At 55.8% G+C, this 15656-nt stretch overlaps 2 protein-coding genes across 2 annotated transcripts in view; both read left to right on the top strand.

Annotated features, from left to right (window-relative positions):
- Positions 1-7574, top strand: part of Fibcd1 (fibrinogen C domain containing 1) — a 32222-nt gene extending 24648 nt beyond the window's left edge. Inside the window, exons 5-7 of the mRNA XM_036185415.1 lie at positions 235-331; positions 3745-3924; positions 4327-7574. Coding sequence (XP_036041308.1) covers positions 235-331; positions 3745-3924; positions 4327-4586 — 537 coding nt within the window. The 3' untranslated portion in view covers positions 4587-7574. The remainder of the gene's footprint in view (positions 1-234; positions 332-3744; positions 3925-4326) is intronic.
- A 4116-nt stretch (positions 7575-11690) lies between these two features.
- LOC118581429 (pyroglutamylated RFamide peptide) lies at positions 11691-12071 on the top strand. Its single transcript, XM_036183535.1, has one exon. It carries the CDS (start codon positions 11691-11693, stop codon positions 12069-12071), a length of 381 nt encoding a protein of 126 aa, XP_036039428.1.
- Positions 12072-15656: the final 3585 nt, after the last annotated feature.

Consider the following 15656-nt stretch of genomic DNA (forward strand, 5'->3'; position numbering starts at 1 on the left):
CGTGGTGACTCCTTCTTGTAGGGGACATTCCAGGGATCTGTGGTGGGTCAGTCAGTCCTGCCTCTGGCCAACACAAGCTCCTGAGACCCTGGTCTGCTCCAAGCCTCAAAGCCAGGAGCTGTTGAGGGACATGGAAGGCCTGGTCCCCATGGGCAGCCTGTGGGGAAGGGCGGGAGCCTAGGGGCTGGGCGTCTGGAGGCGGTGGGCTCCCATGCTTTACCCTTCTCCTTACAGGTGTTTCAGCGCCGGGAGGACGGCTCTGTGAACTTCTTCCGAGGCTGGGAGGCATACCGGGAGGGCTTTGGCAAGCTCACAGGGGAGCACTGGCTGGGTAAGTGTCCCCGCGCTGGGTACATTCCATATCTGCCCCCTCCTTGCCTTTCTGTAAATGGGTTCCATCCCAGCCTCAGGAGGTTCAAGTGATGGAGACCACGAGAACAACTGAAGAGCATTGTACAAGTGGGTCTGTGGTCATGCTGGGGATGCTGAGTGTGCAACCCCAGCGCATAGCCAGTCCACTCAGCACTTTTGTCTCCTTGCACCTCTTGAGGGGCTGAGATCCTGGGTGGAGGGTCATTGGTGCACAGCGGCTGTCACTGACATCCCTGGGGGTGTGGAAGGCAGGCTCCATGGCAGGTTGGGGGGAGGTTGCTCATAAGTCAGCAGCGTGCTGTCCTAGGGCATCAGCTAAAACCACGTTCCTTGACCAGGGGTCTAGAAGGGCAGGACCTGCCCCATCCTGGTGTCATGAGGAGAGGCCCCACACCATTTGGACCACAGTCAGAGTTTACTGAGAGCTCATGTCACACATCAGTCCCTGGGGCCTCTCACCAGCTAGGAGGGCGGTCCTGTTCCCATCACCCCCTTCTACAGACGATGAACCAGAAGTTCAGGAGGTGGGGCCACAAGGCCCATTGGATGTGCTGGGTCTGGGGAACCTAGGCAGGTCCATGGGCAGGAATGTGGCATGCTCTGATGATATTTTAGGAGAAGACACTGTGAACAAGGGTGCTAGGAAATTCCTCCTCACCCACCCCAAGGCAGATATGTGAAGGCAAACGTGGTGGCAGCCAGTTAGAGGCCCTGTCCCCGCTTCCCACCCATAAGCTTGGATCAGGGTTGGCGCCTCACTGCTCGGTGGCATCTTAATTGAAATCTATCAGCAGCTGCAGAAGGTGGGGAGGAAGCATTTAAGCAAGGCTTTGATTAGCTCTGCAGACGAGAAGGAGCCCTGACAAGAATGTCAACTGTGAGGTTCTCAGCCTCTCCGTGGCCTCACCTCTGCTTTTCTACCCCCAGTCTCCGTCTCCCTGGGGGCTTCCTCTGTTCCTATTGACTTATGGATGCTCTTTATATACTGTGGATACACACCACACGTTTGCTTTCATTGATTTACCTCTTAGCTTTCTTCCATTATTGTTTATCTCCTGAAATTTTAATTTTTGTTTGTGTATGTGGAGTGGGTGTATGGGTGAGGGTAAGTGTGTATATCTATGTGAAGAGTGGTGCATGCATGGGGTGTGTGTGTATGTGTGTGTGTGTGTGTGTGTGTGTGTGTGTGTAGGTCAGATGATAACTTATGGGAGTCAGTTCTCTCCACTGTATTGAGGGATTGAACTTGGGCTGTCAGGCTTGACACCCAGCACTAATGCACTGAGCCATCTACCCAGCCCCCTTTATGTTTCTGTGTTGTGTCTTAGATTCAGTTCTTTGAGCCTTGGAATTCCCTGGGGATGACTGTGTGTGGCGTAGGGTCCTCTGTCACTGAGGGACACCTGGGCTGCAGGGTAGCTCCCAATCCATTGTTTAGGTTCAGAGACATAACAGGGAGAAATCCCAGGTCGTCCAGAGCTGGAGCCTCCTAAAGAAGGAAGGAGGCTGAGGAAGTCCGGGAGAGAGCACAAAGACAGATGAGCCTCAGAGGCCCCGGCCACTGCCAGGCAACCTGCCCAGCAGCCCCAGCGCAGGCACCAGGAAGGCGCACCCAGCTGTGGCATGCTGACTCAAGGTCTTTGGGCCCTGGTGACCACGTAAGATGGGAATGGGCGTCTCTCAGTAGCCCCTGGGGCTGTCTCCATCATACCCTACTCCTGGGACATTTCCTGGATAAGGCCTGAAGAAAATTAAGAATCTGGGCCCTTCTGCCTGGGTTCAAATCCCAGCTCTGCTGCCTGCCGGCTGTGTGATCTGGCCAGGTGACTCCACCTCTCTGAGCCTTCCTTCTCCGCCCATCCATCAGGGAGTCACTGTGCTGGCCTGGCTGCGTCCTTCCCCAGCACCAGCAGGTTCTGGGCAGCGTGCAGCGGGCTCAGTCACTGGCCATGCTGAGGCTCTGTAATTAATCATCTTTTGATGTTGCCTGATTGATCACTGTGCAGGAGGTGCTTAGCATGGTGCCTGGCTTCCAGGTGGGGCCTGTTGTCAATGTCACCTGCTGCCTGCACATCTGTCCATCAGCCCTGTTCACACAACAGGTGTGCAAGCCATGCCCAGAGAGAGAGAGCAGCTTGCCTTGATGCTACCAGCCCTGGGGTAACAGCCCAGGCAGGGAGGCGGGATGTGGTGGGATTACCTGTTCTCACAGCTCTCGAACCCCACATCCTCCAGGCCTTCGGGTTGAACTGAGTCGGCAGCTCTGAGTGGGGTGAAGGGGGGACAGGGATCCTGTGATGGGCTGTAGGTTGCCTGGCAGAGGACCAAGGCTGAGCAGGGAAGGGTCCACAAAGCTTTTGTGCACACAGTAACCCAAATACTCGCCCACGGGGAGGGGCTGATGGGACACTATAGGCGCTGCGAACCTGTGAGGCGTTTAATTAAATGCCCTCTTAAGGCAGGAAGTGCCCTGTTTGTGTGAGACCCTGGGATGGGAGCAGGAACGTGTGAGGGAGGAATAGAGGTGGGGAGGAAGGGGTGGGGTGGTAGGGGTGTGCAGAACCAGGACCTGGGGACAGCAGGAGACACAGGCACCGCCTTCGCTCTGTGAACTGAGAAATATTTATTGAGCACATGTCATACCCGGTCCCACTGTGCCGACTGGGGTGGCAGCAACACTGACTGCAGAGTTGTGTTTAGGGACTAACATGGTAGGACATTTGCAAGGAACCAGCCAGAACCAGAATGATGAATGTTAAGAAGAAGGGGGTGCCCGGGTCGGCATGGGACCTTCCCAAGGCTGGACAGAGGTAACAGGGTGATGAGGGATAGGTTGAGAAGTATGCAAAGGCACAAAGGCTGGGCTGAGATAAGGGAACTTCAAATTCTGAACATCTCTCTACCAGCTGTCACCCCGAGACACCTACGATTGGGGGGCTGTGGCGATGCCCAGTCAGTAAAGAGAACACTAGGTGCAGTGGCATGCGCCGGTAATCCTAGCGCTGAGGAGGTGGAGACCAGGTGGGGTCGCTGGAGCTCTCCGGCCAGGCAGCCCAGCTCCAGGTTCGGTGAGAGACCCCATCTCAAATGTAAGGTGGAGAGGGACAGAGGACACTTGACACTGATCCATGTGCATGAGATGCCAACACACACTTCGTTTGGAGAGCACAGCCCGACATAAAGTGAACACGAAAAAACCAGACGTGACAACTGAGTCTCCTGCTTCTGCCAAAAGCATTCCTGCAGAGAGAAGGAAGTGAGTGGCTCAGAGCACATGCTTGGCAGTCGTCAGGAGCACAGGCTCCGTTTGGGTGGGAGGGGTACCCCCTGGATCCCTTGACTTCCTCCATCTTTTTCCCTCCCCCTCCTCAGGGCTCAAGCGGATCCACGCCCTGACCACGCAAGCCGCCTATGAGCTTCACGTGGACCTAGAAGACTTTGACAATAGCACCGCCTATGCCCACTATGGGAGCTTTGGCGTGGGCTTGTTCTCCGTGGACCCTGAGGAGGATGGGTACCCACTCACGGTGGCCGACTACTCGGGCACTGCAGGTGAGGCTCATGGTGTGGCAGGGAGAGCTGGTCTGGGGTCAGGATCTAGGCCACAAGTCCCTTCGGGTCCTCACCCTTGCAACCCTATGGAGCCTGGGTAGTTTCTGCGTTTCACAGAGTAAGGAGCTGAGCCCAGAGCTGGAGCCACGGGGTTCCTGGGGTTAGATTCTGGGGGGCCTTTAAGCCCAGTCTCTGGGCTGGCTTTCTCCTCTCAGATAAAAGAGTGGGCATGTCAGGAAGCACAGAACAGCCAGAAGGTATGCACATGGCTTGGGGTTGGCAGGTGAGCTGCCTGGGCACAGGTACACAGGCACACCAGGCTCACATGGTTGGTGGACAGTGTTCTGGGGCCTGAGCACACCTCTGCCCAGGTGTTCACTCCTGTGTGCACATGCCATACAGGTGACTCCCTCCTAAAGCACAGTGGAATGAGATTCACCACCAAGGACCGGGACAGCGACCACTCGGAGAACAACTGTGCCGCCTTCTACCGAGGAGCCTGGTGGTACCGCAACTGTCACACATCCAACCTCAACGGCCAGTACCTGCGTGGTCCTCATGCCTCCTACGCCGACGGCGTCGAGTGGTCCTCCTGGACTGGCTGGCAGTATTCACTCAAGTTCTCAGAGATGAAGATCCGGCCGGTGCGAGAGGACCGCTAGACTGGCACGCTGCCCAGCACTGGTGTCCTCTGGTTATGACCAGTCCCCACACATCTCACCCCATGCCCGCTCCATGCCCGCTGTTGCAAGAACGTTCTCTGCCCACCTGTGCATGGCTGACCTGCGCTTCTTTAGGACAGCCCTTAAACTCAGCTCCCTGAGCCGTGACAACCCCTTTGCAACTAGGTCCCTATTTATCAGCCGACATGATCTCGTTTCTACCAGTGGGACTGGCACCTGGCAACCCCAAATCCCACTTGCTCCAACTTTGGTCCCCATGCTGTGCCTGCTGCCTCCTGGCAGGGCAGCAATCCCCCACTTTTCCTGGCTTTGGTGAGAACATCTAGAGTAGGGTTCAAACAGCACTCCGGACCTCTCTAGCAGATCAACGCAGAAGGCTCAGGCCTTCTGACACCCGCCTGCCTGCCCTAGCCCCACTCCCTCTGGGCCTGGAGACCCCACCTCTTATCAGACACCCCGAATAGCTGGGGCTGAGCATTGCTTGGTTTCGTCACCTTGTGGGCAACTGGCCTGAGACACAGCTGTCTACAGAGCCCCAAACCCCAAGGCTGAGGCCAGGCCCCTAGGCTGCCCTTCCCTGGGCCTCCGCAGACCTGAGAGGTTTCTGTCCTGGCTGCTTTTAAAGTTCATCTGCTTTTCCCCACTCAAGCGAGGTCTACCTGGCCTCCCGCATGGCGGCCACGGCAGCTGCCCCACTTCGCGGGCCTCTGGGGCAGGGGTGGGACCGGCCTATGCCAATGAGACCCTCTTGGGGCGGGGCTCTGCTAACCCCCAAGGACTGCCTCTAGGATCCTCCCAGAAGCCAGAGAATAGACGCAAGCAAGCCCTGAGACTCAGCATGGCCCAAAGCTGCCATCTCCGCAGAGAGGCTGCCCCCTACTGGTGATGATGGGTACTGCCACCAGGACCTAACGGGGCAGGAGACTGAGGCACCAAGCAGGTTGGGCATCTGGACCTGCACTCCACCAGTGCCCCCACAGGTGATCTCCCAGGAAGGCAGGCTGCAGCCCTGTGGGAAGCTGATGGGAGCTTTGAAAAGGCTGGAAGGTAGGATGGCAAGGGTGACTTCTGGTAGGCAGGCCGGCAGGCAGGCACCCAGGCCCTTTCCTTCCGCAAGACTTGTAGCAAAGCCTGAAGCCCACAGATGGACTGTGCTACCCGCTCAGTCCCTCACGTTGGGCCTCGTGTCTTCTGTGAGAGTCAAAGTCGCCCTCAGTACTGGACAAGACCAGTTGTTACTTACCTGGTCCCCAGCCGGTGGCAAGAAACGTGGTTCCAGTCCAGAGTAGCCAGGGTTCTGACGGGACAAGGGACACACAGGGAAGTCCCCTCTCACTCCCTGTCTGTCCTCCGGTCCTGGCACCTAGTCTCATTGCAGAGGTGGCAGACACTGCCACCCCCGAGGCCGCTGCTGAAGTAGCTTCTGCCGCCAGCTGCCTCTGTCAACGGGGCTCAGACATGCCGAATGCCTTCTGATGTGTCATCAAACAAACTCCTGGGAGTGTGATGTTAACGGATTCACAGATGCAAGTGTGCGACGGGAGGCCTGGGCTCCGGGCCAGGGCTGGGCTGTGGAACACAGGGGCTGAATGAAGTTCACCCCGACGGGGAAGCTGGCGGACAGGTGAGGGGTGGCATGCATTCCTGTCTGGTCACACCAGAGACAGTAGCCCTTCAGAGCCCAGCCGCTGCTGTAGGGACACCAAGCCCTCCCCAGGCCAGGCTGGTGCTCTAGGAGTGTGGCTTTGCCAAGCTGGCTGAGTGGGCTCAAAGTCCCTCAGAGTGGGGAGAGGCCAGCCCAACAGCCATACCTTCGCCTTCTGAGTGTGTGCCCCCAAAGGCAGATGGGAGCACTGTCCCTGCACACTGGGTCACAGCCTCCAGCCTTGGCTTGAGGAGTTCGCTGGCCTGATGTCTGTCATCTGTGATCAGAGTGCCCACAGGAATGCTGGGAAAACTTTGGGGGGTCAGGTTAGGTCCAGACCTACTTTGGCTGAGTGAGTCCCATGATGCTCTCCTTCAGGCACAGGGTCTCCATGCCCCACAGTAGGGTCTTGGCAACATGGCTGTCTCTACTTGCAGACCATCAAAACTTCTTTCGAAGTGCAAGTTGGCTCCATGGATTCCACTGAAGCCCTCAAAACTGGCTAGACCTGTGTCATGCCAATGGCCACCTAGCCAGCATGCAGTGAGCGGACAGCGCCTTGGTTCCCCTACAAGCCCGAGCCTTTGAGAGATCAGGTTAGAGCTGTGTGCCTCTCCTGTGACGCCAGTGGCTCGTGAATGGGGCACTGGTGTTTGTGGGCAGAAGTGGCGTCCCCAGTGCCCATCTCTTCCCTGCCTCCTCATCCTTATCACCTCAAGCCTGTTGGTGGAACACAGAGTCTGTGGCCATGGTCACTGTAGGTCCTGGCCCCCAAGGAGCACTCCTGGGAGAGAGCAGGGCCTTGGATGATCAGAAAGTGCGAGCAACAGTGTGGCCTTCCAGCTCCAACCCAGATGTCGTGGCCCTGGGGCAGGAGATGTGGACAAGGGGCAAGGTCAATGACCATGGCTGCCCTGATCCCCATCCTGTGATCTGAGGAGCAACATCCTGGCAGAGACTCATGGAGCTCAGAACTATGATGAAGGGACATTGAACCAATGGTCTCAGAGAGCCTCAGTTTCTTCATCTGCCTTGGGGAAGGCTGCTGGATGCTCTGATGGCCCAACCTTTGTAGAGATCCATAAACCCAGAGGGCTGCTGTGGAACTGGGGTGGGGGAGGGGTCCAACCTGAGGCTAGCTGTGATTAGTAGGGCAGGTGTGCATGCTGGTGGGTCCAATTGGGTCCTGGGGCTGGGGAGGAGCTCTGAGGGTCAGCGAAACACCCCCATGGGCAAATGGTGTGGGGCAGTTTCTACTTTGGGTGGTGTGCACTTGGTGTCCTGTATGTCCCTGTCTCCAATAAAGTCTTGTGGTGACCCCGCTCCAGCATTCACCTATAGTCCTGCCCCACTCCATGTCACAGCAGAGCTAGGAGACACCCAGTATTCTGGGACTGCTCTGCTCGACTCAGGGGTGTCTCTGTGCTGTCAGTGAGTTACTGGCTAAGCAGAGACAGCCAAACCTGGGAAGCGGTGAAGGGTAAAGCCTGCTTTCTGCATCTAGCAGGGCTGGTCTGGGAGTCTGGATCTCATGGATTCACTTAGGCCGGCTTGCTCTATGCATGCCACTAGTGTCTCTCAGTGGTGAATCCCCCTACAGGGGATGGGTCCTGGGGTTCTGAGGAGTTGATACTCCAAGGAACTAATTAACAGTCATTTATTCCTCAAATCAACTTGATGCTTCAACTTGAGGCCCAAGTTTTTCATGAAAGACAGTGTTGATTGGGTGCCCATGTTGGAGGAAGCGCATGGATGGAGGGAGAGAGCAGCCTGGGGGCAGCTGGAGAGGCATCCACCAGGTCCTACTCTCTCCACCACATCCTCATCATCCTGTCCACTAGGCAGCTCATTCTGGGTACAGAGCTGGAGGGACAGAGATGGGGGTGCCTGGAGATAGGACTCTTGAGCCCCGACACAGAAACCCACCTGTCTCCCTGTGGAGGCACACCATCTAGGTGGGGGCATTGCCCATCTAGCCTGTTTCCTGACACCATGAAGCCACTGCATGATGCTTCCCTCAGCTGGACCACTCTGGCTGTGGCTCCAAGAGCCATCTGGATAGGTCATACTGACCCAGTCTCAGGGAGCTTTCCAGAGCTATCAAGGGGCTTGGGGACACGCCACCAACAAGGCACATTGCTGAGGGAAGAGAGCTCTCAGGGCTCTGTGAGGAAACTGGAGAGGCCTGAGTGGAGGTGAATGCCTGTGAGGTGGGCACCCTGCTGGTCATGGCTCAGTGGGTCCACGTGACCTTCATGGCATGAGGATTGCTGGGACATTATCAGTTTCAGAAGTTCAGGGCTGCCTGAGGTCATAGCTGGATGGAATCATGTGGCTAAATTCAGATGAAGCCAAGAGCCCAAGGGCTGGATCAGTGCCTCGGAGGGCACATCCCAGACTTGCTGCCAGGAAGATGCCCATTCACATCCGGTCCCAGCCCTCACTCTATGAGAAGCAAGGACAGGTCCACAAGTCAGGCTGTAGGCGATCTCAGATGGGTGGGTTGGAGCCCTGTGCCCTCAGGACTGTAACCCAGGGAGCCTTAGAACCTTCTGGAAAGTTGATTCCTGCTCTGCTCAGCCTCTGACCTTGATAAGGCCTGTGCTGCTGGATGACACTGTCTGCATCCTCAGCTCCAGCCTCTGCACTGCTCTGGGTATCGGGCTGGCAGGGTCCATGATGGCAGACAGCGGCTGAAGAAACTAGGGCTCACCCATCAGAGACCAACACAGGCAAGAGCCAGGATGTATGCCTGGAAAGTGCTCTGGGAGTCTGGCTGGGCCTCAGAGCCAAGACTTTGACTAAATCAAACATCTGGGCTAGCTTCCTGGCCTGAGGGGCACAGTATGACATGTGAAACCAGTCTGAGCCAAGGAACAGGTTGGCCACCAGGGGACCTATCTGCAAAGGGTTCCAACCTACCACACAGCTGCTGAAGCCTCAACTGGAGGTGGGGGGCATTGTCATTAGTCACCAGAAAAACTGCACTGAGTAGGGGCCCTGGAATGGGCAGTGGCCAGACACCCGTGGGTATGTTTGGTAAAATCAAGGTGTCATGGAGGTGCTGTGACACAGCCCCCCTAGACACACACTCACTGTGAGAACAGCACCCAGGCATGGACTCAGCAGAACAGAAGCCATAGTGTGTGGTGAGGGGTAGCAGTGACAATCACCATGTCCTTACAGCAGACCTCACCACCTGCCCTATGCCTTTGCCAAGTTCAATGCCTAGCTACCATGATGCCCTGTCTCTGGGCCATCATGGCAGCTACTGGGGAGGTGGGTGTGATCACACTCAGTTGGGGTTCAGAAGGGTAGGCCCTGTGGCTTTATGTCAGGATGGGTAGCCAAGGCTGGGGTATGTACAGACCTTAGGTACAGCCCAGCCATAGGGCTGGATGGTGAGAGAGACAGAGTGTACTCTCTGTGGGACAGACTAACAGTGGTGTTAGAGCTGAAGCCAGAGAGGGGCTTGCTTAGTTCTGGGGTCCGTCCCCTGCATCCCTCCGAAGCAAGAATTCCTGTATAGTTTCACCTCTCCTAAGGCTCCAGAGAGGCTGTTTCACACACCAGAACCTCCTACAGAGGGACTAGTATCTGTGACCCTCCAGCCCCCACAGAGTGAGGAAGGTGCCTCTGTAAGCCTACCCTCTCTGGAGGGAGATCACAGGACAGCACCATCAGGCTTCTCAAGGGTGGGCACTGAAGTCTCCAGCCAGGGCCTGCCAGGTCTACATCCACAGCTCATGGGTAATGATGCCCTCTCCAAAGGGCAGTGCCTGCCACTTTTATCAGACCACATCCTGTTTACATTGTATCTTTGTCCTTGGCCCACACTGCCTCTGCCTTCACCACCAGCAACCCCAAAGGAATCCTAGGCCCAGGAATGCAGAGCAATCAGGCAGGCTGGGGCCATGACACCAGGGAGCTGCATAAAGCAGGGAGACCCCAGGGCCATGCCTCCTGGACCCAGGACCCACACAGCTCTGCCTGGCATTGGGGCCCTCCTGAGAGCAGCCCACAGCACAGTGAATACAGCAGGGAACTCTCCAGGTGAGCTGGGTGCAGGCGGGCACAGCAGGGGGTGGGCAGGGTGGTTTGAGGGAGACCCACCAATTCATCCTATGGGAGGGCCCCCTAATGCAGGTCAGCCCTAGCTGCCAGCTAAGAAGCATTTATCTCCGAGGATAAAGAATATTCCTCAGTCCTTATGCATTCCATAGGAAGAAGGGGGCGATGCTTCCAGTCCCTTGTGGGCCTGAGGAAGCCTCCTTAGCGGCAGCAGGCTGGAGGCTACTCCAGCCCCTGGGGACCAGGGGGCTTAGCAAGCTGGATTTGGGTAGGAAGCTGGGCTGCTTTTGTTGTTGTTTTTGAAGCTTTCTGGCTGAGCTCACTTCTTTGAAATGTTTTCAAGGGAGCTGTTTCTAGAAAGAACGCCTCTTCCCCTGCTTCTATTCCAGCTTCAGGGGGCTCCTCAGAGGATGAGCCAGCCCAGTCCGGCTCACCCATGGTCATTGCAAAACAGACTTCCTCTGTGAGGGAGGGGGACAGTTCCCAACAAGGCAGAAGAGAGGGGGGACCCAGTGACAGTGGGAGAGTTATAGGGATAGAGTAATGAGGGTACCTTGAACTCAGTCCCCTCCCTCATGAGGCGGCTGTAGGATCTAGGGCAAACCCTGTGCCTCTGAGCCTGAGGAATTGAGGGTGGTACTGTGGCTGGTGGGCTGGATGGTTGTGTGCAGGATCAAACATTTCCTCGAGGCCTGGTACATTAAGAAGCCACATGGACATTAGATCCCTGAGTCCCCACTCTGTATGGCGCGGTGCAGTTTGCTAGACAGACTTACTGTGAAGATGAGCCCATTCATGTGGGTAATCTTTAGCTCAGAGCCTGTCCTGTCCAGTGAGCTCAGTGGGTGCTGGCTGTCCCCAGCCTTGTCACTGGCTCCTCCCCAGGTAGGCGGCTGAGTTACACAAGGACTACCAGACCCGTTTCCCCTCCCATGAGCAACTTGTCCCTGGGTTAGGGAGACAGTGGGGTTTCCCAGCAGACCAACTAGACCTATTCATTATCAAGTTGAAAACATGACTGCTTCTCACTCTGCCCACGGCCCCAGAGTCAATAATTATAATAGAAAATTGAACCCGAATGCACACAGCCCTCAGGGCCACCCGGGTACCTCTGCAAGCCAGCTGGCAGCCGTGGTATTCTAGTACTGTGTCACTAAGGCAAGCAGCTCCTTGGCTGCAGGTGAGTGAGAATAAGCCTAATTGGTACAGCCAGCTCCTGCGGTGGCTAAGAAAGGCTGGTCTCCAAGGCTAAGCTGAGCCAACAGCTGTCCCTCCGAAGGCTGCCAGGCCTTGAGAAACCTGGGACCAGGGCCTGCATGTGATCAAACGCTGGCCACTAAACCCCCTTCTCTCCTTCCTCCACTCAGATGAAGAGCCTTCACTCTTTGCTTTACTTCCTCCTCCTGCCACTGAGTGCCTGCTTTCCCCTGCTGGACACAAGGGGACCTACAGACGTCGGTGACATCGGAGCCAGGATGAGCTGGGTCCACCTGGCCGAGGGACGCAGACCTCACTCAGTGCGAGATCCTTCCCTGTGGCTGAGAGTACCACAGCCACAGGCCCTGTTTGTGGTGGCCAAGGAACTGCAGGCCTTCCACCGCCTAGGGAGGCAGGATGGAAGCAGCGAGGCTGCGGGGTTCCTGCCCACAGACTCAGAGAAGGCCAGCGGCCCCCTGGGCACCCTGGCAGAGGAGCTCAGCAGCTATAGCAGGAGGAAAGGAGGTTTCAGCTTTCGCTTTGGCCGGTGAGGGCCTTTGTGGACTCAGACACCGTGTCCCCCACCCCCCCCCCCGAACCCCAAGGACCCAGGCCTGGAGAGAGCGAAGGCCTATCATAATGAATTAGTGGTAGAGGTGTGCTCGACTTTTCATTTCCAACTTTGCTAAAGTGAAAAACTTGGGTGGTGTTTAAAAAAACAAAAACAAATGAACAATCATCCCCTACACAAACACACACACACACACACACACACACACACACACACACACACACACACGAGAAGAGCAAATGTGTCTTGGTTAGTAAGACGAAGTGTCCTTGTCCCAACCCATGACTCAGGCTGCTCTGTCTCAGCCCTTTCTTTCCTCATGGTCTGACTGGAGCAGCCCCGGCTCCCAGGGGCAGGGCACTGGGCTGTGAATACAACAGGTCTGGTTCTGTTGTTCACTGGATGGCAGGTGGGCTGAGAGATTACAACAGGAAATCAAAGTTCTGACAGTGCCCCCAGGGACACTGGTAGCTGACATCTGAAGTACCACTGGGAAAGAGCACACTCCACTGTGTATAGAATGTGGGTCTGAAAGGTATAAATGAAGGAGGAAAAAATAACCCATCCAAACACAAACCCAAGACAGAATGTGTGCTCTCCCCATTAGCACAAGATGCCTCTGGCAAGGAAGCCCTGCAGTGCATGGCAGTGGCACCAAGCTGTCCTTCCAATGGCCTGCCATCCCCTCTGGCAGCCCGTGTCCCCCTGCCCCCACGCCAGTGGCTGGCCTTGTCCATAGTAGTGTTTGCCAAGCCAAGGGTCTCATGGGAACTGAGCTCATGGAAGGGATGGTTTTCTGCTAAGCAAGGTTGAGTTTCAAATACCAAAAACTAGGACTGTGCTGTGTATCTGTGCTGTGTATATCTTGAAATAAGAGTAACAACCGTAGCATCATAATGGAATGCTGGCCTCCTCCTTCCAGGGCCTCTGGGCCTCAGAAACTTTTCTTGAGCTCTTGGAGCCTTCACTTTGGGGAGATGGAAATCAGGCTGTCTGTACCCCGTATACCTCTCCTACTAGCCCCTTAATTGGCAGCTGGGTGAAGGTACAGGGAGATAGATACGGCACAGCCGTTTCCTCTTCGCTTTCCTGTTCCTTACCTATGTTTCTTAGAATAAGGAGTGGGGGGGGGGGGGGCGACATCTCCACCTAGGCGGGGGCTGGGGGAGCTCAGTCTGGGCTGTGTGCAGCCTGGGGCCAGGCAGAGCATCCCTTTCAAAGGCTGCTGAGTCTCCTACATCCCATCCCAGGTCAGACACACCCGTCAGAAGCAGCTCACTCCAGGGCTGGCTGTGACTGCTGAGATGAGGACTTATATTGATGTTTCCATGGCAACATCTCCCCTCCTCCTCGCCAGTGGTGGCTTGCCCCTGTTCACAATTGAATAATTTTCCATTGAGCTGTCACAATTAATTGGTAGATTTTTATTAGCCTTTTAGAACCACACTGGGCCAGGCCCAGCTTGGCACCTCACAGTATTCCAGTGTTTTCCGTTCTATTGGTGACTTACGTCCTCAGTAGCAGCCCTCAGTCCTCAGCAGCCAGGAAGCCACTTCATTAAGGCTGACAGATCGGAGCCACAAGAGAACTATGTTGACTGGGGCGCTGGGAGGTGAGGTGAGGAGGGAGGCCAGAACCAAACACCCAGCATTGGTACACATTACTCTGCCTTCCCCACCATTACAGGAAGATGTGACTGAGGGTGTATCCAGCAAAGGGATGCAACTGCCCCTGCTAGTGTGGTATGGTGGACACTGACACACTCCCCAGGTCAGGGTCTGTGAAGACACTCCTGAGACACAGGCGACTGTGGTCCTACCCAGTCCCCTTACCCACCGGGGATGCCCACCCTGCTTCTGTGGGGCACTAGCCTGGCTCGGCCCCTCCCCTGGCTCATTCATACACATAGGAGACAGGCTGAGGTAGCCAGACCACCAGCCAGGGCAGAAGGGTCCCTGGCTGGGCCCTGGTCCTTCTTTTCACCCTTCAGGTTGCATACTGCCCGTGAGGCCGAGTGACCTCCACACCCTCACCCTCGTGCATGGTAGGCAAGCGCTCTACCAGCGAGCTGCATCCCAAGCATGGTAGGCTCTTAATTTAGCAGGATTAGATTAACCATGATGGAGAAGACTGGGGTGAAGGGGGAGACCTTCAAAGGAATGAATCTGCTGTCATTACCTTTAATCATTAAAAGAACCAACAAAGCTATTTTTTTTTCCAGTTTGCTTGTACATTGGAGCTCAATAGCCCTGGAAATCAGAATACTCAGACAGCTAACGCATTGATCTGCTAAACCAGCTCGCCTATATGGTGCTAAACTCCCTCTTTAACCCCCTGCCCCCAAGTTTCCCACGCTCTGGCAAGGCCTAGGCCCTCTTCTGTCCTCTTGGGACGAGGAAATCGCTCCTCTCCAGACTGGGGAAGAAGAGGCTCTGGGAAACATCTACCCTGAGGCAGACTCAGCCCCAGGCTGCTCACCCGCTGGCCTGGCATCTGACTCTCAACCCAAGAGCTGTCTGCAGCTACTCACTGTCTTTATTCAACACAAACAAGAGCCAGGCATATGGTGCGGGCTTGTAATCCCCATCCTCCGGAGGCTGAAGCTGGAGGATCGAAGTTCAAGGCCAGTTTCTGTTCCAGAGCGAGATGGAGGCCAGCCTGGACTAATGAACAAAAAAATGAAAGAAAAAGGTCAATCTTCCCTATGGCGGACACAACTACAGGTTATTAGCTGCTAAGATGGGTGGAAAATGTCTGTCCAGATTCTCCTATGTTTGAAATACTATTTAAGGAAGGAAAAAGAGGGGTTGGAGATTTAGCTCAGTGGTAGAGCATGTGGCTAGCAAGCGCAAAGCCCTGGGTTCGGTCCTCAGCTCTGGGGGGTGGGGAGGAGGAAGAAAAAAGAAAGGCCAAGGACAGCTAGCTGCCCATCCTCTCTCACTCCAGTACCAGAGACACCACAAGAGACCCACGGACCCCAACCTTGAGTTTCTGGTCATCCTGTGCTCATGGTCTGTAGGCAAAAGTCTCAAAGCCCCCCAGGGAAGAGAATCCCAGAGGTGTCTGACTGCAGAATCGACATTATCTGGACCAGGGTCTGGGTCAAGAGGCTAGGTCAGGGAGGAGGGCAGGACCAATGATGGGGTGTGGATGGGGGTGCTTATTTTGTCTGGCCCCACATAATGTCATCTGTGCAAACCCAGACTCAGAAATGACTTCCCAGGGGGCTGATAGCGCAGTAGGGTGCTTGCCATGTGAGCAGGACCTGAGTTCAAATCTGCAGCACCCAGATAAACGCTGGGTGCATGCCTCGAATCCCAGCCCTGGTTGGATGGAGGTGGGTAGAGTGAATGGTAGTGACTGAAGAAGAGACAGATCCCTGGAGCTCACTGGCCAGCTAGCCTAGCCAGGTATATAAAAAAATACATCTGTCCTGCGCGCGCGCGCGCGCACACACACACACACACACACACACACACACATACACACACGGCGGGGGCAGGGACAGACTTTCCTAGAACACTGGAGTGGGACGGCATTGATTTAGATCTGGGCTGTGAGGTTA

Source organism: Onychomys torridus, chromosome 4, assembly GCF_903995425.1.
Source record: "Onychomys torridus chromosome 4, mOncTor1.1, whole genome shotgun sequence".
Taxonomy (NCBI): domain Eukaryota; kingdom Metazoa; phylum Chordata; class Mammalia; order Rodentia; family Cricetidae; genus Onychomys; species Onychomys torridus.